Here is a 24195-nt window from a genome sequence, read left to right as displayed (position 1 = left end):
CCGTGTAGCTTGTTCCCTGCCTTGGGATCCAGTGGGCATGGAGACGTGCTGGGGTCAGGTTGGAGCTTTGTCTGGATTCTTTGATATCGGGGTTTCCACGGAGGCATGACCTACACCAGCACACAGCAAACCATTGGCTTAGTTGAGGCATCAGCCCACTGACACATCCCAGACATGTTCTTCTTACTGGGACACTTACTTCTCCCTTTAAGCCCCCCCTTTAAGACACAATACAAACCCATGGCTCCACACAAAGGCATTGTTCTTGGAATGAAATTATTAAAATAGGGCTTTTAAACTCTAGGGTTTAATTAAATGTAAGTAATTCAGTGCTGAGGCGCTGGCACAGGGTGCCCAGAGAAGCTGTGGCTGCCCCATCCCTGGCAGTGTTCAAGGCCAGGTTGGACACAGGGGCTTGGAGCAAGCTGCTCTAGTGGAAGGGGTCCCTGCCCGTGGGAGGGGTTGGAGTTGGAGGAGCTTTGAGGTCCCTTCAACACAAATCAGGCTGGGATTCTGTGATGGCTGAAATGACTGAGGAATAAATCCATCACAGAAATTCTCTGTCAGCACAGTAGCTGCTGATGCCACTGTGGTATGCCGGCATACTGTGGATGCGATGCTGCCACTTGTTCCTTTGGCCCTTGGAGATCTTGCTGTAAATCACATTTACTGATCTGCAGCAGAGTTGCTGCCTTTCTGCTTAATCAAAACCAGGCTCAGAGAGGAGGCAGCAGCAGCAGCAGCAGCAGCAGCAGGGCCGCAGTCACTGCTGCACAGCAGGCAGGGGATGGTCTGAAACACAGCCGAGCACGTCCAGGGCTCCATAGCAACTGCAGCAGCTCCCTGCGGGAGGGATGCGAGTGTTCTGCTGGGCTGGGTGTAAAGCTGCTGCGTGGGTAAGTTGCTCCTGAGCGTGTGTTTGTTTGTAAGATCTCTCTGGCTACAAGCCCGTTTGCCAGCAAAGTCACCTTCACATCCGGGTGGGATGTAAAGGTCCAACTGGATGTCACTGCAAACGGACCCTGCAAGTCCTGCCCAGCCCCGCAGAGCCCATCATGGGGCTGCCTCTGCCAAGAGTTAGAGTGGGTCCAGAGTGGTCCATGGAGCTGCTGCGAGGGCTGGAGCAGCTCTGCTCTGGAGCCAGGCTGAGAGAGCTGGGCTGGGGCAGCCTGGAGAAGAGAAGGCTCCTGAAGGGGAGACCTGAGAGCAGCTCCAGTGCCTGAAGGGGCTGCAGGAAAGCTGGAGAGGGGCTTGGGACAAGGGATGTAGGGACAGGGCAAGGGGAATGGCTTTAACCTGCCCGAGGGGAGACTGAGCTGAGCTCTTAGGCAGAAGCTCTTCCCTGTGAGGGTGCTGAGGCGCTGGCACAGGGTGCCCAGAGAAGCTGTGGCTGCCCCATCCCTGGCAGTGCTCAAGGCCAGGTTGGACACAGGGGCTTGGAGCAAGCTGCTCTAGTGGAAGGGGTCCCTGCCCGTGGCAGGGGTTGGAAGATCTTCATTTATAGCTGCAAAGATGTCAAAATCGTGCACTCACCTTTCCTGTGCCTGCTGCTGGAGTACCCGCACCTCAGCACCTGATTGTCAGGTGTTCTGTAACCCTGAAGACTTTATTGAATCCACTGGGATGCGCAGGGGATGATTGGGATGCCGTTGTGGTAGCAGTGGAACAAAACAAGCAAATCCTGGGTGTAAATGACAGCTGCAGCCTTGCTTCTAATTAAAGAACTGCAGGGAAACACTTGCTGTAGTTCAAGTACATGTCTGCTGACTTGCCACGGGCTGAACCCACAAGCACTTGATGCTTCTGAAAGTAAACTTCCAGCTTTCCTTCTCCGTAAGCGTTCATCTGAACAGTTCCTCGTGGTTTGAAATTCCAAGGGCCGGGTCTTGGAGTGGACAAAGAAAGGGCTCCCACAGAGCTGGGGCTGCAGCACCCCTGACCCCATGGGCATGTTCCCATGTCCCTGTGCTGAGTCTTGTCCATGGCTGTGCCCCCCGCCTGCTGCACCCTGATCACAACAGGGCAGTCCCTCAGGCCTTTGCTTTCCCTCTTGTGCTTGTTTGTGTGAGTTCTTAGCAAATAGAGTTTGTAGTGGCAGTGGCAATGTCCTTCAGGTCTTTGTTGTAAAAGGAAAGAGTGAAAAAGCATTGAGAAGTAGCCTGGGGGGGGGCAGTCAGTTCTGTATTATCTGGTGTAGTGGGGAACTGGGACATCTTGGATTAGGAAAATAATCTTGAAGGATTGATGGAGTGGTGCTGGGAGTACTCAGGGAGCTGGTGTGGGCTCACAGGGCTCAGGGGAACTCTGCGCATCCCCTTCAGGTACATCCTCATGGCAGGGACCGGTGACAGAAGGGAGCACAAGTACAAGATGGTGGCTGTCGGGTTGGTGCCTGGACCTGATGCATAGCTGGAGCTGCAGACAGTGCGTTGCACCTGAGTGTGTGTTACCTAATGAGGAGCCACTGAGGCTGCTGAGGTTAGTGTCAAACATTGGTGTTTGCATTGGAATAGGCTTGGGATTTCAAGGTGTTGATGAGCTTTTCTGTTCCTGAGCTGTTGGAGTTCAGTCTCTTAACAGCGAGAGCTGGGTTTGTGCAGCCAGGGCATTGCACCCTGTACCTGCAGCTTTAGGTGGGCTCAGCCTAGCAGAGAGCAGCCTCAGCCTCTCCCCTGAAATCCTGCATGGAGATTTCCGTGCGTATCTTCTCCATGGTATTGATAGTGTGAGCAGAGGGAGGCATGAGCCTCGGTCCATGAGCAGGGCTGTGGCTCTTTCCCCATGCACCCCATGACCCTGCCCTGTGCCAGGGCTCGCTGCGAGCCCAGCAGTGGGGTGTGAGGTGAGGGCTGCCCCTCCGCTGATGCCGGCCTGTGGAGTGCCCGGCGGGACGCTCGGTGGGCAGAGGCGGCAGGGCAGGAACGGGGCTGCTGCCCTGCTCTGGCTGCTTCTCCCTCCAGCAGCCAGCCAGGTCCTCGGGCAGGCGGCTGCGCTCCCTGCGAGCCCGCAGGGCTGAGGATGCCCGACTGGGAGCAGCCGGACCCCGAAGCTCATAGCAGGACACCCCCTTTTCCCTTAGGCAGGGCGCGGACGGGGGCTGGGATCATTTCCTTCTCTCTCAGCCCTGCTCCCGTGCAGGCTCGCGTTTGATATTTTCCCCCTAAAGAAACCGTTTCCTGTTGCCATCATGTAAGCAGATGGGGAGGGTTCAGTGGAAATACCTCAGGAGAGGCTGGCAGAGGAGTGGATCCGGGAAGCAGATCCTCCCCGTAACGCTGGCACGGCTTGGTAAGTTCCATCTGGAGCATGGGAAGCGGCTCCCTTTGCTGAGTCACAGCCCCTCGGAGCTGGAGCTGGGACAAGCCGGAGGCGCCGCGCCGCTGGAGGCGAGGCAAAGGTGAGGAGAGGCGGTCCGGAGCCCTGCCCCGGCGCGCTTCCCGCCTGGAAGGATGTTTAGATCTCATTGAAGTACATTGGGAGCCGAACCCCATCCGCGGCAGCGGGTGCTGGCGTTCCTGCGCTGCAGGGCTCGGGCTGCGTGGATTCGCTAAGGCAAGTGCCGGGCAGATCGCGGTGACAGCTCCTTCCCCCCCCGAGGGCAGGGACCTCGGGATGCAGCCCCTTCCCGCATCCCCTGGCACGAGCGGGGAGCACAAGGGACGCAGCACGGGAAAGGGGTGCTGGTATGTCCGGGAACTTGTCCCGAAGGACGGGGAGCCTCTGCCTGTCCTCCTCTTGCAGATCAGGGGATGCGGTGGTGGGGAGCGGTCGCATTCCCCTCTCCAGTGCTCCTGTGCACCCTGCAGCAAAGCAGCCACTGATTCCCTGTTAGAACAGCCTCCCAGCGTCCGCTGCGCATCTCCCTCGCGTTCCTGGAGCTCGCCACCGCTCAGGCCTGCTGCTTCTCCAGGCTCTGCCCTGCTGTTTATTTGCGGGAGTTGTAGCAGCTCTGTTTGTACTCACTCCAGTACCGTGTTTCAGTGGTGCGGATGCAGCAGTTAAAGGTTGCCTTTGGAAGCGTTGTTGTCATCTTGAGTCTGCAGAACCGGGTGTCAAATCATAGAATCATGGAAGCTCTTCCCTGTGAGGGTGCTGAGGCGCTGGCACAGGGTGCCCAGAGAAGCTGTGGCTGCCCCATCCCTGGCAGTGTTCAAGGCCAGGTTGGACACAGGGGCTTGGAGCAAGCTGCTCTAGTGGAAGGGGTCCCTGCCCATGGCAGGGGTTGGGGCTGGAGGAGATTTAAGGTCCCTTCCAGCCCAAACCAGGCTGGGATTCTGTGATCTCTGGGGGCTGTGACTTGGTGCTGCAGGAGCTTTGGCCCAGCTCAATCTTCCGTCCCCAGCACAGGATGCTGCAGGGGGAGCTGACGGTCCCAAGGGCAGGAGCTGAGGTCTCATCCGGATGAGCACAGCTCAGGAAGCAGCAGGGATGTGCTGGGCTCTGTGTTTCGCAGTCAGTAGAACAGGGGGGCCACTGGCCCTGCCCTTGTGCCTGAGTCCTGGGCTCCTTCCTGCCCTTCTTTGTCCAAGCAGATCTGCTTCAAGCCAACCTACCTGGGCTGTGCCCTGGTGCACTTGCTTTTGCACAAGATAAGAGAAGAAACCATGGGATTTCACTACAGAAATTGAAACCAAGGAAACCAGAAGGGCTGACATTCTCCTTAAAGGAAGGGTGAAGACACGTTGCTGTTTCAGTCCTGACACTGATGCAGGTTGTGCGCAGAAAGTCTGCATCTGAACAGGGGATACGCTGCTGCTGTGTGGGGAGGAGGTGACCCACTGTGTTGTGCTGAGAGCCACAGCCTCTGCCAGTTCATCACACACAGTTTGTCCTTGTTTTGCTGTTGAAATGTATTTCCTGGCCTGTTTTTTAAGCAGCTGATCAGTTTTGGCAACAACAAAGGCAAAGGGTGCGGAGGGACCGAGAAGGAGCTGCCCACCACCGGAGGGGTGCCTTGGAGGGGTGCGTGATGCTGGGGTGGATGGCTCTGCACAGTGCCTGTGTCACAGGGTGCGCTCTCCTCCCCTTTCCCTGGGGCTGTGCCACTCATAATACAGCAGTATGTGTTTTATTGTGCCCCAAAGGGGGGATTTTGTCACTGGTTTCAGAGGGAACAGGATTGTAATTTTAATTATACTGCAGTAGCAAATGGTTGTCAAGGGAAAAATATGGTCTTGGGTGTAGGGCACATGTTCTTTATGACCATGTAAATATGTTCTAGTTCTTTCCTGACTACAGCCTGACACAGGGCGATGCTGAGGTCAACTCCTGAGCCTGATACGACACTCATGGGGTTCCTTTCTGTCAAACCAAAATGGCTTAAAATACCTGTAAGCTGTGTCCATGTTCCCATTCTCCTCTCCATCACGGAGCTCCATGGCCCAAAAGTGCAATGTGCATCCAACCTACACTTGGGTCCAATGTGAGATTTCAGTACAAATGTTTTGAATCTCTGTGCTGAGCACTGACACTTGTTTGACTCTGGATGGGGAGCTCTGGGGTGATGTCAGTGCTGGTTGGAAGCCAGAAAAGCAACTGATCCAACCCAGCTGCTGCTGGGATGCTCCTGTGCTGCTGGGCAGCACCAGGGAGAGGTACCATGATGGTTTCCCTGTGGATGATTTAGCTGAGTGCAAGTTTAAAAGCCAGTGTAGACACGTTAGCTCCATAATGCACACTCAGTGAGAGCTGAGATTGAGGTGAGGCATCACCAGAAACAAGGGCAATGTCACCCACCTCCTCATCACACTGTGGTTAGACCGGGAGGCTCCACAGCCCTATTTATAGACCATAATAAAGCAGAATATTACCCTGCCTGGGCTCCATGGACTGCATCAGGCAGGTCAGAGGGGTGAGCATCCATCCATGTGCATTAGCTGAGCTTCACCATGGTGTGCGAGGAGCAGAACTCAAAGTGGAATGATCCCCTGATGGAAGCAATGGGGAGGCTGCAGAGGGAGGAGCTCCTCCGTGAGCTGCGTGTGCAGAGTTAGTTACTGGAGATCTCTTGACTATGTAGGGAGAGTGCTTTAAAGAAGTGAAGCAGTGTGAAAGCTTAATTATACATCCAGAGCTGTGCAGAAATGATAGTTTACTGTGAGAAAAGAAGCTGGATTTTACTAATTATATGTGGCTGAAAATAGACTGAAATTGCAGCCAGTTTTACTATAAGCCTCTCAAAAACCCCTCCAAAGAAACCCAAACAAACAACACCCCTGCCACAAACAGCAACAGTCCCGTGAACTACAAAGCCAGGCTGTATCATTTTAATGCAATGCATTTACTTTTTAGCATCCTTCCACAGCCCAAATATGTAAAAGTCGGAACAGACTGGAGAAGCCAGGATCCCTGAACCCTCTCCCTTCTAGGGCTGCTGTAGGTGCTACACCTGCTAGTTGAACAGCTCTCTACCACATCCTGCTCCACTGATTCCAGCAGGTCACCTCGGAGGGTTGGTGTTGCACGATGTCACGGAGGCTCCATCGCTAGCCACATGCCAGCCCTGGGAATACTCTGGAGCCTCATTTGTAAAGGGTTTGTGTATTCAAAGCAAGGGCTGCAGGGTGAATGGGTTCTGCTCTGGGCAAACTTGGGAGCCACCTGCAGCCAAACCTGTTGAGGTGCTGCCCTGGCTGCTGAACAAGGGGACCACTAGCAGAGTTGGTGTTATACCTCCTATGACTGCTCTTGCAGGTCACGTTGGGGCTGGACGCTGCCAGTTCTGCCACTGTCACCCCGCACTTCCTGACTCTGCTTTCCTCCCCCGCTGAATTTGGCTTGTGGTGGTTTGAACCAGGGGCAGCAGAGCGATGGGGAGCTGCTGCCGGGGTCTGTGATGTGTGATATGTGGTGGAACATTCATCTTTCTACTGGAAGCACCATGTAACTATCATCTACCAGTGCCTCTCGGGGTGGTTTCTTGTTCTTGCATTAGTGTGAACAAGTAAATGAAACATCCGTATTTCCTACACAATATCAATCATTTTCTAACTGCTTGTCTGATGGCTCTTCACAAAATCACAGGTCCCCAGTCTTTTATTACCTGGTCACAGGAATTATGTTTCCTTTAGACAAAGATGAATGTCATAATGAATACCTACCGCTCATCTCTCTGCAAGGTTATAATGCTTTTCAGCTTATCTCCCATCTCCTGCTATTACAATCTAATGTCTTATTTACCTAGCTGCATACACAGCAGATGTCCTCAGTGATGACTTGGTCTTTCCTTCTAAATCTCTGTTTGCAGGATATGTCAAATTGTATTTTTAAGCACAGATTATCTTGTATTTTCCCATACTGAAATGCGTGTTGCTTAGTTACCTATTTTTCTAGTTTGAGGTTATTGTTTTATTTTGTCTTCCTTTTTCTTGCTTTATATTCCCCTCCCATCCTATTGACCTAAATACTCCTCTCTTATCAGCAGATTTGTATATCCTACACTTTCCTGCTTTTCCACAGGTCTCCAGCGGAGCATCACAGGCTGTCAGCCCCAGCTCTGGTCCTTGGAGCTCACAGCCATGGATCTCCTCATTTTAGCAGTAATTCCTCCTCTGTTCCTATCCCCATCCACGATTAGAGTTTCTCACACATCAAGTCACTACATCTGCTTAAGCAGTTAACGACACAGGTGTCCAAGCCTTCGGCTGTACTCTGAGATTCAGATGTACCTTCTCACATCCTTTGCACAGTTAGGTGCAAGGTCTCACTGAGGACACGTCCGCTACCCAAACACTGCTCGTGCTTCAGGCTGGGAAGTGCTTTGCTTCTGGCACGTAGGTGCCTGTGCAGGTGCCCACCGGAGCTTCGGCATGGCAGCTCAGGCATGGGCGGCTCCTACGGCTTTGATGATCCGTGTGTATTTGCACACTTGGTACACGTACTGTTAGGTACATTCGCAAAGCAAGATAATAGTTTAGGATGTTAGGTATGAGAGGACTTTGCAGTTTTGCTGTAACCATTGCTTGGGTTTTGGTTTTTATTCCCCAAGATACCCAGCTGACAGCAAACGCCAAAAAAGTTTTAGTTGAGTCAATTTAACACCATATTTTCTCCTGTTGTTAACTTGTATGTCTGCTTAGATAAGAGTGTGAACTGCTGTTGAAGAACAGCTGGAGTCTGTTCCTGGAGTTTGTTGATGTACTACCTCCTCCATATGTTTATCGTGTGATTGTGCGTGTTTTTTCCATGACTCCCCAAGTTCAGAGTGGATATAGATGTATGTGAAGCTGCTTACTGATCTGCTTTCCCTGAGCTTCCCAATTCCACAAGCTACTGTGAACTTCATGCAGATAAGGAGGAAGTTCTTTATTGTAAGGGTGGTGAGGCAGAGGAATGGGTTGCCCAAGGAAGTCTTGAATGCTCCATCCCTGGCAGTTCAAGGCTGGGTTGAACAGAGCCTTAGGTGACATGGTTTAGTGTGAGGTGTCCCCGCCTGTGGCAGGGGGGCTGGAACTGGATGAGTTTAAGGTGCTTTCCAACCCTGACTGTTCTGTGATTCTATGATTTTCTGTTAAAGCATTAACACACTCAGGTTACCCAGGAGCAGCTACAGCTATTGCTGGTCTGTGTTGGAAGGGACCTCAGAGCTCACCCAGCCCCAACCCCTGCCATGGGCAGGGACCCCTTCCACTAGAGCAGCTTGCTCCAAGCCCCTGTGTCCAACCTGGCCTTGAACACTGCCAGGGATGGGGCAGCCACAGCTTCTCTGGGCACCCTGTGCCAGCACCCTCATGGTGAAGAATTTCTTCCTCATAGCTAATCTAAACCTCTCATAGATTTAGAATGAGGGACTTGGCCACAGAAGTGAACTCCAGCAAGTAAACTGCAGTGAGCCGGTAAGAGCACGAGCAGAAGCAGCTGCTGAGGTTCCCCTTTTTCCCGTTTACATATCCTGAGGTTGTCCCAGTTTTGTCCCTCATCAGAACCAGCAAACTGACCCGGGCTCAGCTCTGCTGGTGGGCTCGGATGCCGCTGCTGCTGTGATCCCAGGAGTGCCTTGGCTTCGGGACCTCACGCCTGGGAGCAGCAAGCTTCGGGAGAGCTTGCAGAGCTGCTGCTCAGCTCTAGTGAGCCACAGGAGGCTCCTGTGGCAGCACTTCTGCTGCTGGGGGGGTTCACAGTGATTTGTGTGCTGGTCCCTGAGTGGCCTTTGTAGGCGGGTGGAGGCCACATGGTGCTGTTGGGGATTTAATCTGCGTGTGTTTGTCATTCCTGGTGCCAGGAGGCTCTGTAACGTGCATTAACTCCTATTAACTCTCATCACATGCACACACACTTGCTTTGGCTGGGCCATATTCCGAGCTGCTCATCCCAATGACTTTTATAGTTATGAAACTATTCCAGTTGTGTTTGTCTTCAGTGTGACGCTTATTGCACATAGTGTAGCATTCGGAGGGTCAGTTTATGTTATGCTTGTAAGTAACTGGGGTTATGTCTTCAGTATGCTCATGTGCACAAACTGAATGAGGTTTTGCATCAGCTGTCTTCTGGTTGTTGGTCTTGTTAAAGAAAGTTATAGAGCTCCTGTGTTGGAGTCATAGAATCATAGCATATGCTTTTTCCAGAGGAACTGATCCTCTGAGAGTTAAAGTGAGGCTCTTCCCCTCTTATTCCCTTCAAAGCACGAAATATTTCAGAGCAGGTCTGGTTTTGCCATGGTGCATAGAAGTCCTAAACCCTCTTACTGAGCTGGTCTGTGAAACTACAGAGAAACGGGTGTCTGCCTGCCAAGCAAATTGACTGCAGCATCTCAAATCAAATCTGCTTTAAAAGACCAGATTATAGCTTAAACATTCCCAGCCATGTACATCTGGTTAATGCAGAGGCACCTATGACAGGATCACCTTGGCAAGGTCAGCAGGAGCTGCGTGGCCTCAGCATGTCAGGACCTGGTTTGTGCCACGGTACGGGGGCATTTCTCACCCCTCACTCTGTACTTCCCTCTGTGCCTCCAGAATTTGCCTCCAAACTTGCTGCTGTTCCTCTCCTTTGAGAAGCGTAGCTTCCTCACTGCAGGGTTCATGGGTATCTTATTTCTGTTTCACTGCCTGGGAGTGCATTTTGGTTTTAGGTTGCAGCCAGTCGTCTTCAGGGGCTGGGCTGCTTTGGCTTTAAAATCTTTTTTAAAACAGATCTTTTCTTTGTAGCGGCAAATATATGTACTTAACCAGATAGAGCTGGGGTTTTTCACCTTTCTGTGTGAATACTGGGTATTCCAATAGTTCCTATGCATTATAGGATGTTGTGCTGGTTCACAGAATCATAGAGTCACAGACTGGTTTGTACTGGAAGGGACCCTAAAGCTCATCCAGTTCCAGGCCCCTGATATGGGCAGGGACCCCTTCCACTAGAGCAGCTTGCTCCAAGACCCTGTGTCCAGCCTGCCCTTGAGCACTGCCAGGATTGGGGAATGCATTTTTAGTTTAACCTTTAATTTCCCCTTAGAAGAACACAAAGATAGTCAATCTGTTCCGAGTTAGGTCAGCAAAATGCCAAACTAGCCATTTAGAGTTAGAAATGTCCTTGAAGAGATAAAGGGCAGAAAGCACCATTTCTGAAATTAGAAGCAAAACTGCAATAACCAATAACAGCAGGAAGTGCAGGCACCAGGACTCTGCTTCACAGCGCAAGTGTCAGCGGGGTCCATCTCTATGGACCTCAGTGCTCAGGCTGTGATTTACAGGAGCACACCTAATTTCCGCTCTCCAAGCTGACAGCCCATCATCCTGAGCACAGTTTGGCTAATCAGGATGGGCCCTCTGTGTACCAGAAGCACAAGCAAGAGAGTAAAGTATCAAAGAAAGGTGAGTTCCCTCATGTTTGGCTTCCATGTGTAAAATGATGTCAAGGTGGTAGTATTTTTCACAGTCATCTGGAATAACTATCATCAGGACTGAATACGGTCCTTACACCTTTATAGACTGCTTTTCTTTAGAGCACTGAACCAGCTCTGCTCTGCTCATTCTCCTTGACTGCTTCCCTGTTCTTTCCTAACATTCCAGCTGCACTTGCCCTGGAGATGAGCTGACACAGCCCCTCTGACCTGTGCCCATGTGCAGCTCAAGGGTGTCATCCCTCTGCCCCTAGGAGCTGGAGGAGATTCCTTGGGAAAGAGCAGTGTCCCCTCAAGCTGCCCCAGGGCAGGTTTAGATGGAGCTGAGGAACAATTCCTGCCCCAGAGGGTGCTCAGGCATTGGAACAGGCTGCCCAGGGCAGGGCTGCAGGCACCGTCCCTGCAAGTGTTCACACAGCGTGGAGGGGAGGCCCCAGTGCCATGGGTTGGGGGTGGCCTGGCCAGTGCTGGGGTAAGGGTTGGACTGGAGGAGCTTGGAGGGCTTTTCCAGCCTGGGTGATGCTGTGATTTTGTTATTTCTATGCCTGTGGAATCGAGGGAAGAGCCTGGTGTCAGTGAGCTGTGTGTGAGGCTGGGAGGGGACACGGCTGTGCCTGACTGCATCACTCTTCCCCAGCATCCCTGTTCACAGAGCCATAGACTGGTTTGTGTTGAAAGGGACCTTAAAGCTCATCCAGTTCCAACCCCTGTCACGGGCAGGGACACCTTCCTTGCAGAGATGCATTATTTCTAGAGATGTACTGGAGCTTTTGGCTCCAATGAAGCTGGCCAACGATATTTTGTCCTTTCTTTCCAACCCTTTTCTGCTTGCTCTACGTTTCCATGTTCTCTCTTACCATGTGCTTTACTCAGTGTGTAACTTGCAGTGTGCAGAATCAGTGAGCTGGGTGTTTCACTTCGTGGTTCTCATGGTGTCCATTAGGTGTGAGGAGACAGCGCTGGTTACTGGGGATCATGAAACCTGGGAACACCTACAAACACTGGGGTGTGCGGTGGTTCACACTAACAGTGCTCCTGTGCCCCTGGGGCGCCAGTTGGTACACTCAGTAGCAATTCTGAGGTTTAAAGACAAAGCAAACAAAGGTTTCTGTTACTTTGTAGCCAAGTTTATAAGCAAATCAGAGCAATATTTACAAATAAGCGCAGTTTTCACTGGTTTCTTTTTCTCACTGTATCCATTGGTAACTTTCAACAGAGACATTGCAAGGCCAGGTTGGACGGGGCTTCAGGGGTGACTCCATGGGTAAGGTCATTCTCGGTGGGACCCCGGCTATTGTGTAGCTTCACACTCAGTAAATTTCCTGCTGTAGCTGCCCCAGGGCCTTGGGGAGCTCCAGGTCTACCAGCTGACCTCCTGCTGCCCGTTAGTGCTGCTGCACCTCAGAGCTGCTGCTTTGCCTCACAAAACCCTTGGCTTTTTAACCAGAACCCACCACAGCAACACTTCTACTTTTGTCTTTTTATCAGGGTTTAACTTCAGCCTCTCATGTGTGTGTCTGCAGCTCTTTCCTTTCAGAAGACAGAATCTCCCACCGTTGTCTTGTCTCCCAGTTTGCCATGAGAGATAGTACAGGTACATGGATGGTCACCAGTAATGAACCAGCACTGCTCTGGCTGGGTCCTGCGGAGCTCGGCTATGTTGAACTGCCAGCTTCCTTTAGGAAGGGATCTGAGGTGGAGTCTGTAACCCCCGGAGCACAGCATCATCTCCAGAACTGGATTTTGTTTCCCTTCTCTGATGTTGTCATCTGATAAAAACCCCTGTACCTAAAATAACTCCAGCTGATGGTGTGCAATGCATAGACATGACCATTAATTCATTATGGTTTTCCCACCCTCGTTCCAGCTCTCATCTAGTGCTGCCCACTCCAGATGTCTGATACTGAGCACTAAATCAGAAGTGCTGGTGATGTGATATTTGACCAGCTTCTCTTGCTGAACTTATTTGTCACCTCTACATTGATCTCTCTTGGCTTTATCTTTAGCAATGTTCTTGCCAGGACCTTGACCAGTGGCACGTTGTCTCTTCAGTTACTGCAATGCAAAAGGTCTCCCTTTCACTGGAATTTACCTAAAGCTCTCTTGGTCTTCCCCAGGGCCCGTCTCCCCACCTGAGATCACACTGCAGGGCTCACACTTGATTCCATGAGATCTGGGACATCCAGCGCCCCCGGACTGCCCTCCTCGAGCAGATGTTGGTGGGAGAGGAATGGTGCTGATCCCTGTGCTGCCGTCGTCGGTGGGTACCGCAGCTGGACCCTGGTATTGTAGATATTCATTTATAACCACTGTAAGTCTCCAGTAAGTCTGTTGGTTGATCGTAGTTTTGCTTTCTTTCTAAATCAGTTATGGACCAAGGGACCTGCTTGCTATTAACTGAACGGGCAGAGATGGGCTGAAATTAGGGAAGGGATTCTCATCAACTGTCAAGAAAAGGTTGTTTAAACTGGGGTATTTAGTAATGAAAAGTCAGGTTTGACATCATCTGATCCCCTTTTTAGGGGGCTGAAGGAGCAGCTTTTCGTTAGAGCTTGGTGGCACCTAACAGCTTGTAACTGTTGTCATTTGGGAGGTTTATCGACTTCTCAAACTCTTGTCTGTTGATGTTGAATCACAGAACCCCAGCCTGGTTTGGGCTGGAAGGGACCTTAAAGCTCCTCCAGCTCCAACCCCTGCCATGGGCAGGGACCCCTTCCACTAGAGCAGCTTGCTCCAAGCCCTGTGTCCAACCTGGCCTTGAACACTGCCAGGGATGGGGCAGCCACAGCTTCCCTGGGTACCCTGTGCCAGCGCCTCAGCACCCTCCCAGGGAAGAGCTTCTGCCTAATACTGAGCTCCATTCAGCTCAGGCACCCTGCAGAAATACCTGCATTGGACAACCCGACCAAAGAGAGGTTCCCCCTCCCAGAGCATCTCTCCACGCTGTCCAGTCCCTAAAGCTGATCTTGATGCGGATGAGTCACTCTGAAATGAGTGCTAGTTCTGAACTGTCACCAGCAGTGCTTGCGTTGCCATGCTGGAGTCTGTTATTTTCAGCTCATTTATGAATTGATTAAATCCAATGACTGAAAATCTTTCATAGCAGTGTTCAGTTAAATGTTGCCTTCTCCTCTCCCAGTCCAGCTGTGTTGCGTGTTGGTGCAGAAAAGGGGTGGGGAGGTAGCGTTAAACAGTTATTATAGGATGTTAATAACATGCTTTCAATGTTTCCATAAAGTCCTTTTGGATCATACGGTGCCATCTGTGTTCCAGCTGATTGTGGGTAATTACGCAGGCATGGATTCCTTGGGAAATGGATGGCATTACCCAAACAGTTTGTTTGCCATCAGCATAATGGAATGACACAATATTAACTGAGGGAATTAAGTCTGAAGTGCATTCCTCACTAATAACCCTCAAATCAGTGGAATTATTCACTGGAGCTGCTCTGGTTTAACTGAGAACTCAGATACGTGTCCTACTGTAATGTTATTGCAATAACTCCAGTGGATTCTTGAACCTTAAGTGTTGTGGAGTGTCTGAGAAGGAAGAAAAATCAGCTTCCTACATAGCAGCCACTGTTTCTGATTAATTATTTCACTCTCTGCCATTGAGAGATGTGAAAGCTAAACGGGTGTCCTGCTTTGAGATGCACATGTTGAGATTGAGCAGCAGTTCAGTCTTCCAGCAATGGAATTCAATTACTCTCCTCTTTTTCACTATAAACCAGTGACTATTCACCTAATTGACACCCAGCTGTGCTCTGCATTTAAAAACCCAACTAAGTGTGTAAAACTTATGATGAAATATCAGCAGATGGGATGTAGATGTGTGTGTGTGATGCAGCCAGTCACCTCTGCAACAGGAATCTGCATGCACCATGCCTACAGCTTACAGGGTGCCGGATTTTGCTTGTAACCGTGATCCACCCAGCAAAGGGTTAAAGCTCACCACGTCTAAGGATTAATGTTTGAGGCGAAATTCAGGTCAGTCAGGATTTGACATGTGTCCGTTAAAGCTGTTGTTGGAATTGATATAATCCCAAGGAAAACTTTGACTCGACTTCATCTGCAGAGACTTGATACTGTGTGCTGGGCCTTGGGGAGGGGTGTTACTATCTTTGGTTCGGATCAGATAATATTCCATCAAAGAGCACTTTAGGAACCTATTTCTCACTGGAAACATTGGCTGGATGGGTTTTTTTCCCCTTATGGAAACAGATCTGCTCTAAACCAGCCAACTGCTGGTAAAGGAGTGTGTTCACTTTGCAGCATGGGCAGCCCACGAGGGGTGTGCTGGCATATGGTAGTGCGGGGTGTTCTGTTTAGAGTGGGGATCTCCACACACGACAACATTTCCCAGTGAGTGTGGCTCTTGACTAAAAACAGGGCGCCAAGCACAAGTCTTTAGCATCCTTAGTGAGTGTCCTACGTGCCCAGGCTTTGCTTACACCGGTGGCTCCTCCTGGGTTTGATGGGAAGTGTTGTTCTGAACCTGGAATGTTCTCAGCAAAAGCATGGTCAGGACCGATGGATGTGCTCCTTTGGAATTTGGGTTGAGTTACCCACAGCTGGGTTTATTAAAAAACCCAAAGTGGTTTATCATATTAGTCCCAATTTGATCATCATCTGAAATAGAAACCAGCAGCTTTCACAGGGCTGTATTGTGCATTTGAAACGTTCAGAGTCTGTAGGAATAGTGTTTGGCTGAAGTGATGTTTTGCTTTAACTGTTGGCACTCTGCGCAGGGGTTTATTGCTTTATTTTTCAGTGCAGCAAAACACTGATGTCAGAAGCTGCCACCTTGAAAACACATTTCCCAGTTAGCCTGGGTGGCTGATTGCAAGTCAGGAGGCACAGTGTGAGGAGCTCTGCTCAAGGCAGGCTCATGCTGCATTATTGATGCTGTTTTCAATACATAATGTATTCTCCCAGATTCAACAATGTTCTCTATTAGGGTGAGGTGGTTTAGAGATGCCCCTTCTACATAACTCATTGGAAAACAAGGGAAAAGGGACTAAATAGGTAATAGTAGAGCAGCAGGGTGCCTGTTTTGTAGGAGGTGGGTTCCCTGTGTGCCTCACTTTCAGACTGACATTTGTCCCCGTGCCCAGATGGGTTTTCCATGTGCAGGTGTGTACCAGCAGCCACCACTGTCCCTTTCCTGAGTACAAGTGACTGCTTTCATGGTTCCCAACAATGCTGCTTGTCCCACGGCATGCACAGAAGTCTGTGGCTGTCACTGGGGAGCTGCCTAACTCTGCCCAGCCTCATTCCCCATTGTTATCCCTGGGAACAACAACCCAAGTGTATGCCAAATGGAGCGATGCCCCCAAACTGGGTAAATCCCTTTGTGGGGTGCAGGACACTGAGTGCAGGAGGGGTCTCTGTGTCGATCACCAGTTCTGAGAATAAAACCATTGCTTTAGGGTTTTCCCCTGCAATCCAAACAGCAGCCTGAGAATTCCTTGCTCTCCAGTGTGTGTCCAGGGACGTGATTAAATCCACACTGTTCCCATCCACTGCCTCCCAGGAAAGCAGCTCTGGGCCTGCACTTCTCCTTGTGCACCTCTGATAACACTTTTGCCTTTTGGTTCACTTGCATCATCAGTCCCTTAGTTTTAATTTCTGTAAGCAAAGAAACAACAATTCTTGTAGCCATTTGTCAAAAATAATCCTTCTGGTTGAGGTTATGCTCACAAATCCCTGTCTGGTTCAAATTACTTTGTCTGGCATTCATATGTAAGCAGTGAAAAGCCTGTCTGGTGCTGCTGCTCAGCTCCTCGACCCTTGGAATAACCTGTGTCTGCCCTCTGCATCTCCCAGCAGAGCACATCATTTAAGTGACTAACTGTAACGGGCACAGCTCCATTCATTGCAGTCAGGAGAATTCAGTGCCTGTGGCCACAGTCTGCCCCACTTTTGCTCTATAAAGCAAGAAGTTTTCTAAGACCCCCATCGTAGATCACTGATTGCATTGTCTTACACAAAGAAGCAAGAACCTTAAATGCAGAGAATATCCACTCCTGTTTCTAGGTTTTCGGGCAAGGTCTGTAAAATGTTATTCATTCTCTATCTTTGACCAGCCAAACACATTTCTTTTTATGGAAGCTTCAAGGCTGCAAAGTCAGTCATCAGCCTGAGGATGAAGTCTGTTCGTACTACCTTGGTTTGGTCAACTAATACCAGGAATTTTACATTTTCCTGACTTTTTTCTCCAAGTCCCAAACTCCCACTGTGACCCAGTGTAGATCGGCAGTGACTGCTTGTCCTGCTCTATTCCCTTGCTCAGCAGCTTTGCCTGCTTATTCCCAAACTCCAGCCGCTTGCCTCGGATGCTTTCAGCCCTCTCCTGGCTTCATATCCCGTTGATGTATCCCCCAAGGCAGCTGCCTCCCTCTGTTCTTTTATCCACCATGGATGTAAAGTTTTGCTGTTAGAATTCAAATCAGGCTGTTCCATTATTGTTATTACACTTGTCTTACTGTTACTGTTATAGTGATATTTTACTATAGTTATTTACTGTTATTTTATATTACCATTTACTGCTATTTTACTATTTAGTGTTATTTTACTTATTATTACAATAGTTTGTTATGTATTGTCATTTTCTTATGGCAGCTGCCCTGAGCTGTTAAGCCTCTTTGCTCCTGCTTGGACAGGGAAGAGAGCTGCTCCGTGGTGGTGTTGACTGCAAGTCATGACGAATAAACCAATGCATTGAAGGTCATCACGTCCAGAAAGATCATTATCCACAATAATAAGGTCAGTATTAACAAACTTGGAAATGTTACAAATTTAGCTTTTTTTTGGTGTATTTTTATAGTATAACTGAAATAGCTCTTTAAAATAAGGATTTATTTCAAACCAGCAATGTAGTGCTAGTTCAAAATGAATCCCAGCACGTTTGTGAGCTGAGAACATGTAATCTGTTCAGGGAATAGTTTTATTTGAGCAAGTCAGTGATCTGCAGTGAAACATTTTTCGTTAGATTTTATACTCTCCTGTAAACTTGCACATTGCTGTAAAATTCCCAGGGCTCTCTGCTGTGAAACAACAAAAGTGCATTGCCCTTGTCCTCATCTCAGAAGTTGGCCCAACTCTTGTCTGAGAACCTGGTTGAAAGACGGAGCCTTTGTACCACTGGATTTCACACTCCTCCATTACTGCCGCTTTTAGGATCATCCACTCCTCTGAATCTGACTTTGATCCTTCTCTTTGCTGATGGCGTTTCCCCATTTGGCACTTCCACGTGCATGTATCCTGCGGGAAGTTACCTGCTCCTCAAGAGCTTTCCGTGAGGACTTCAGTCCTGTCCAGAGTTCTCATAGTCTGTTTTTAACTAAACTTGTGCGATGAGCCAGCTGTGCCAGGAGCAGGGGAATGTTTCTTTGCTGGTGACCTTCTGAATAGGAGCGAGCTGGGCTGCCCCAGCCACAGTCTGCTTCCTCAGACTGAAAACTTGCATGGGGTGATGATGAAGGAGCTTGGGCAGCAGCGTGGGGATTGTCCTTCCACAGCGCTTTGGCAGAGCTGTGTAGCTATAAGAGAAGATCCTGCCAAACGGACACAAAGTGTGAAAGAAATGAGCAAGGAGGCCATGGAGATGCTGCGAGGGCTGGAGCAGCTCTGCTCTGGAGCCAGGCTGAGAGAGCTGGGCTGGGGCAGCCTGGAGAAGAGAAGGCTCCTGAAGGGGAGACCTGAGAGCAGCTCCAGTGCCTGAAGGGGCTGCAGGAAAGCTGGAGAGGGGCTTGGGACAAGGGATGTAGGGACAGGCCAAGGGGAATGGCTTTAACCTGCCCGAGGGGAGACTGAGATGAGCTCTTAGGCAGAAGCTCTTCCCTGGGAGGGTGCTGAGGCGCTGGCACAGGGTGCCCAGAGAAGCTGTGGCTGCCCCATCCCTGGCAGTGCTCAAGGCCAGGTTGGACACAGGGGCTTGGAGCAAGCTGCTCTAGTGGAAGGGGTCCCTGCCTGTGGCAGGGGTTGGAGCTGGAGGAGCTTTGAGGTCCCTTGCAACACAAACCGGGGATTCTGTGATTCTTTGCAACACTGGAGAACCCCCCCCCATTTTGGAGCTGAGCAGACAGCACTTCTGTTCCACTGCTCCAGAGCTAAACAAAGCCTCCAGGCACAGCCCAGGCTTTCTCGCTGTCCTCAGGTCTCTATGAAGTTAAAGCTCCTCGCACTGTTGAGCACTGAGTCAAGTACTGCTCAGAAGAAGGGTTCTCAGTGACCTGCGCTGGTGTGTTCCACACAGAGCACTCATGTGCAGGACGTTAAGGGCCTGTCTGTCTGCATCAATGTAAGGAGCAGCCCAGATGCAGCAAGGACACCCAGTGGTACTGTCAGTCACGTTCACCTCTGTGCAGACAGCTCACAGGTGCCAGGGCTTTAATTTGACTTGACAAAGAAGTTAATTATTTATTTTTACATAGAACTCACAGAGACTTTCCTGAACCAGGGGCTGGATGTGGCATAAAGGTGGCATTGGCAGATTAAAAAGTGTCTTTCTCCCTGCTTTCATCCATCTTTGTCTCAGATTGCCACCTCCTTGGAGTGGGTTTTGTCTTGCTCTGAGGCTCCCTTTGCCTGACAGCTGCATTAAGCTTGAATATCTTTTTTGCAAGGAAATGAGTTTTTAATAACTCACACTCTCCTTTTCCTCTCAACAGTATTGATTAGAAAGGGCCTTTGGGTTTCATTGACAATACGATGTATAAACTTGGCACAGCCCCTGCAGCCTTTAATGGCTGTTACCCATTCCAGCTCACTGCTGTCGATCTGCGGGCAAAGCCTCTGTTGGGGAATTCTGAATAAAAATACATGCACGTGGCTTTTAGTGCTGCAATTCCTATTCTATGTTCTGCTGACAAATCTGAAGCTGTCGCTGTAAATTGTGCCTGTTGTGCTGTTTATGAGTGTGTTGGGATTAATGGGAAGCATAGAGTGCAAACTGTGTTACTATATGAATTCTACGAAGATGGGCCCACTTTTGCCTGGTTTTCCACTGTTTAATAGAATGGATTGTCTCAGTTTTTTTTGCTTAGGTTTGACATTGTTACCAGGCTTGGATAAACCTGCATAGATTTTAAGTGCTGGTTTGATGATGCACCTCACATCCTGTGTGGAAAGCTCCTCCTGCTGTTGGGCAATCCCTGCTCCTGCTGTAGCTTCTTTTTCTTTACTTCTGTTACTTGCATCATGAGCAGCTGAGTATCTGTAAGAAACCAAACAGTGTTTTTCTTAAGGCTCTTGTTTTTAAAGCACATGGAAGTGTTCTGCCCATCCCGGGAACAGTTCGGGTTGTTGCTGTCTCCAAGCCATGATGGTTCCAGGGGACGGTGCTCAGACATCCTTCCCCAGCATCCACCTCCTCTGCGCTCTGGGAGCTCCAGTGCAAACGAGGGGACAGAAAACGTTCGTACTTTGTGATCCAAATGCTTTGCTCTGTAGAGGTGCAATAACAAACAACATCCCCCTGAGTGGGTCTAGCTCGTGCTGAACCCCGGGGAGAGCTGCTTGATCTGGCTGCCGGGTACCTCCTGCTGTCTCCAAGAGCCTTGTGTCCCCTGGTGTGCTGGGTGGGTGCTGCTCCCCCTGCCCGTGCCGGTGCTGACAGTGGCTGTGTCGTCTCCCTCCTTGCAGGCAAGGAAGAAAATGTAGAGGGCCGGAGGCGAGGCCGAAAGCCCGGAGCGAGCGCTGGGCCGCGCGGCATCACCATGTCCAAGAAGGGCCCCAGCGGCCGAGCCCGCGGGGAGAAGCCGGACGCCCTGGCCGCGCTGCAGGCTGCCAATGAGGAGCTCAGGGCCAAGCTCACCGACATCCAGATCGAGCTCCAGCAGGAGAAGAGTAAGGTGTGCATCCTTCCTTTCCTTCCGTCAAAGCACAGCCGCTGTCCTGGGCGCTGACCACTGCCTGCTCACTCCTAGCTGACTGTGCACGCCTCCAGCAAGAGCCCTGGGGGCAGCACCGTGACCCAGCTCTGCAGGACACACAGGGGGCAGCCCCTGTGCTGGACATGTTTAAACTGTTCTCCTTGTATTTAGAACATGCCTATTGTGGAGTCACAGGCTGGGTTGGAAGGGACCTTAAAGCTCCCCCAGCTCCAACCCCTGCCACGGGCAGGGACCCCTTCCACTAGAGCAGCTTGCTCCAAGCCCCTGTGTCCAACCTGGCCTTGAACACTGCCAGGGATGGGGCAGCCACAGCTTCTCTGGGCACCCTGTGCCAGCGCCTCAGCACCCTCACAGGGAAGAGCTTCTGCCTAAGAGCTCAGCTCAGTCTCCCCTCGGGCAGGTTAAAGTCGTCCCTCCTATGGTACAAAAGAACACTGAAAGTGTGGGTGGTGCAGTGACACGGCTGGCGGTGGGAGAGGCAAGCGGTGAGGATGAGCAGGACAGGCGCTGTGCTTCCTCCCACCGCCCAGGGAGAAACGCAGTTGAAATATCACAAAGCTAAATGCCAGCAAAAGGTCTGGAAGCCCAAACATCTGCTGGGAGCAGATGGGAGGATCACATGGTGGCTGCAAGCTCTCCTCCTCCTTTGCTTCCCTCGCCACAACTTCCTCTAGTAAATATTTACCTGCTCCTGAGGGTGGCTCCAGGGAGGGCTTTGAGTGCGGTTTGTGTTAGTCACAAATTCTCTTTGCTCATTCATCTCCACATTTACACTGATTTCACTTGGACTTTATGCTCAAAATCCTTCAGACTGGCTGCTTACAACTTCCAGACATACGGCCACAGGCCTCAGCTCTGCCTCCTGCTCCCACCACCAGCGTTCCAGGAGCCACCGCTTCACCTTGAGCTTTGAGAATGGAGGCTGGTGCTGCTCGAGCCTCAGCCTTGGGAGCTTTCAGCCCCTTCCAATGAAGAGTCTGTTTGCCTTTCCCTCATCGCCTGAACTAGTTTCTACTGATCAACTTTGGGGTTTTTGTGGTTCCAGGCTGTTAATAGTGACATGCATTTTTCCATTTATTTGCATCATTGTTAGGCAGTGTAGAATGTGATTCCAATTTTTAAGGAAGCTTATTATGTGTGTCTATATATACATATATACACACACAAAATAACAAAATAGAACATCTATTAAACTTTTTTGTTGTGAAGCAACATTTTCAGTTTTAAGCCTGAGGACCCTGTTTTCCTTCTCTGCTCTCCCCTGCCCCTTCTTATTGTGGCTTCTTTGCAGTTTATGGTGTGGTTCTCAATTCAAATGCCATTTGGTCAGGTAGTCGGTTATTTGTACTGAATAATTCATTGCTTAAAAAGCATTTGGTGAAGTGCAGGTTGTGGATTCACAGAGCTTTCTGTGCCATGCATGCATGTGTGCTCACGGTGCAGTTTGGATCCATGTGCTTGGGCAAGCTGAAATAACAGCTTAAAATCTCATTTCTCATGGATTCTTTTGGGATGTGCTGGGAGAGCTTCTGCAGATACCCAGCTGAAGCCGAAAGTGAAGACTTGGACTTACCCAGAAGAGACTGGCTAATTCCTAAATGCGTGTTATCTTACACACGCATCTGCTTCTAACACCTAGCACACGTGCGTGTTAGCCTGCTTCCTGAGCAGGCGCTTCCTGTCATGTCTGATCCGGGTGGTTGGCTCACCCGGGCTTGTGCCTCTTGCATAGATTTATGCTACTTATTTATACTGTGTTAAGTCAGGGGTTTTAGGGCACGGAATTGAGCGAATTAACTTGTCGATAAGATTGCAAGGGATGTTTTTATGTTGTGGCTTAATGGAGATGCCAGAATCAGCATTGGTGCCTTGACTGTCATCCTCAAATCAATAATTTGCAACGTGATAATGACACTTTTTTGCTTCTCTTTTTCTAAACACACAAATATTTCTGCTTATGCTGCTTCCCAGTGAAGGAAAGGTCTTTTCTGCAAATTTGTCAGCACTCCTTTTCTTATTTTTCCTTATTTTCACAAATTTCTTTTTCCTTAGAAAAATTATTGAAGTTCTCCATAATGCCATGGTTTTCTTTCCCCCCCACAGTTTTGTTCTTCAGCGCTCTGTTTGTGAGCAAGCATAGGCATATTCTTAGCAAGGAAACCTAATTGTGTCAACTGAGGAAGAAAAAGGCTTCTTTACTGAACAGCATTGACTGGAATACATATTCCAAATAAACACTTCAGGAATTAAATGCAATATAAGAAACAGCCACTTCTTAAATCTAGCACTGAATTGTGTGCACAGCCTGTTTGATAGAAGGTAGAGGGCAGAAAAGACAGCAAAGAGGCATGCACTCCCTGCCCAGAACACCCCTGCCCAAAAGAGAGGGTGAGGGCTGCAGCCTTGTCCATGCCGTGGTAAACACCGTGTGGGAGATGTAGGATCACTTCTTCAACCCTGAGGCCTTCTGCCCACGTTGGTGACTGTGTTACTGAAGATCCTCAGAAGGTACCCACCAAACCTTGAGGTCAGTGAGGGCCACAGCAGATACTGAGAGTGTTTGCCATTGACTGTCAGAAACCTTTTCCCTGTGAAGATGCTTTGCAGGGTTTGTAGCATGCATTTGCTTCACACAAAACGCATCAAGAGAGGCAATTGCTCTTTCCTAAGCCTACAGCACGAAGACCCTGCGGCAGAGCTCAGAGTTCAACCTGGAACCTCCTTAGAGAAGGGATCTTTGATATGTAATAAAGTGTTGGATCATAAAGGATGAACAAAATGCCAGATGTGTCGGTCAGCTTGTGGTGATACTGACCCACTGGGTTGAGCCTTCACTCTAAGGCACAGACCTGCAACACTGAGGTCTAATATTGTGAAGTGATCTGGGCCACTTTTAAATAACGCCATGATTTGTGGTAATCGTGTTTTGATTTTTCCTTCTAGGTCAGCAAGTTGGAAAGGGAGAAAAACCAGGAAGTGAAGCAGATCAAAGAGCACGAACAGCATAAAAGTACAGTGGTTGTAACGGAGCTCAAAGTCAAGCTTCATGAAGATAAAATGAAGGAGCTCCAAGCTGTTCGAGAAACGCTTCTGAGGCAGCACGAGGCTGAACTGCTGAGAGTGATAAAAATCAAAGACAATGAAATCCAGAGGCTGCAGACGCTCCTCAACGCTGTGCGCGACGGGGCTCCCGACAAGGTGAAGACGGTGCTGCTGTCCGAGGCCAAGGAGGAGGCCAAGAAGGGCTTCGAAGTTGAGAAAATAAAAATGCAGCAGGAAATTTCAGAGCTGAAGGGGGCCAAGAAACAAGTGGAAGAGGCTTTGACCATGGTCATCCAGGCTGACAAGATTAAAGCAGCGGAGATCAGGAGTGTGTATCACCTGCACCAAGAGGAGATCAGCAGAATCAAGAGGGAGTGTGAGAGAGAAATCCGGAGGCTGGTACGTGTTGTATCTGCATCTCTGTGTG

General features: G+C 49.9%; 2 protein-coding genes across 42 annotated transcripts in view; one reads left to right on the top strand and one right to left on the bottom strand.

Moving 5' to 3' along the window:
- BNIP3 (BCL2 interacting protein 3) overlaps positions 1 to 24195 on the bottom strand; it is a 234144-nt gene that overhangs the window by 31633 nt on the left and 178316 nt on the right. The gene's annotated exons all lie outside the window — the stretch shown is intronic.
- The window catches only part of JAKMIP3 (Janus kinase and microtubule interacting protein 3), a 76667-nt gene that overhangs the window by 14656 nt on the left and 37816 nt on the right, over positions 1 to 24195 (top strand). For 38 of the 40 annotated variants that reach the window (XM_062635141.1, XM_062635122.1, XM_062635125.1 and 35 more), the window contains exons 2-5: positions 12949 to 13091; positions 17452 to 17595; positions 20476 to 20684; positions 23670 to 24167. In XM_062635141.1, the coding sequence (XP_062491125.1) occupies positions 20550 to 20684; positions 23670 to 24167 (633 nt within the window). In that variant the 5' untranslated portion in view covers positions 12949 to 13091; positions 17452 to 17595; positions 20476 to 20549. The remainder of the gene's footprint in view (positions 1 to 12948; positions 13092 to 17451; positions 17596 to 20475; positions 20685 to 23669; positions 24168 to 24195) is intronic. The other 2 variants (XM_062635107.1, XM_062635142.1) reach the window with 2 other exon arrangements.

Source organism: Pezoporus occidentalis, unplaced genomic scaffold (assembly GCF_034315485.1).
Source record: "Pezoporus occidentalis ecotype Australia unplaced genomic scaffold, CSIRO_AGI_Poc_V1 ctg45, whole genome shotgun sequence".
Taxonomy (NCBI): Eukaryota; Metazoa; Chordata; class Aves; order Psittaciformes; family Psittacidae; genus Pezoporus; species Pezoporus occidentalis.
This window is presented reverse-complemented; position numbering and strand designations above follow the sequence as displayed.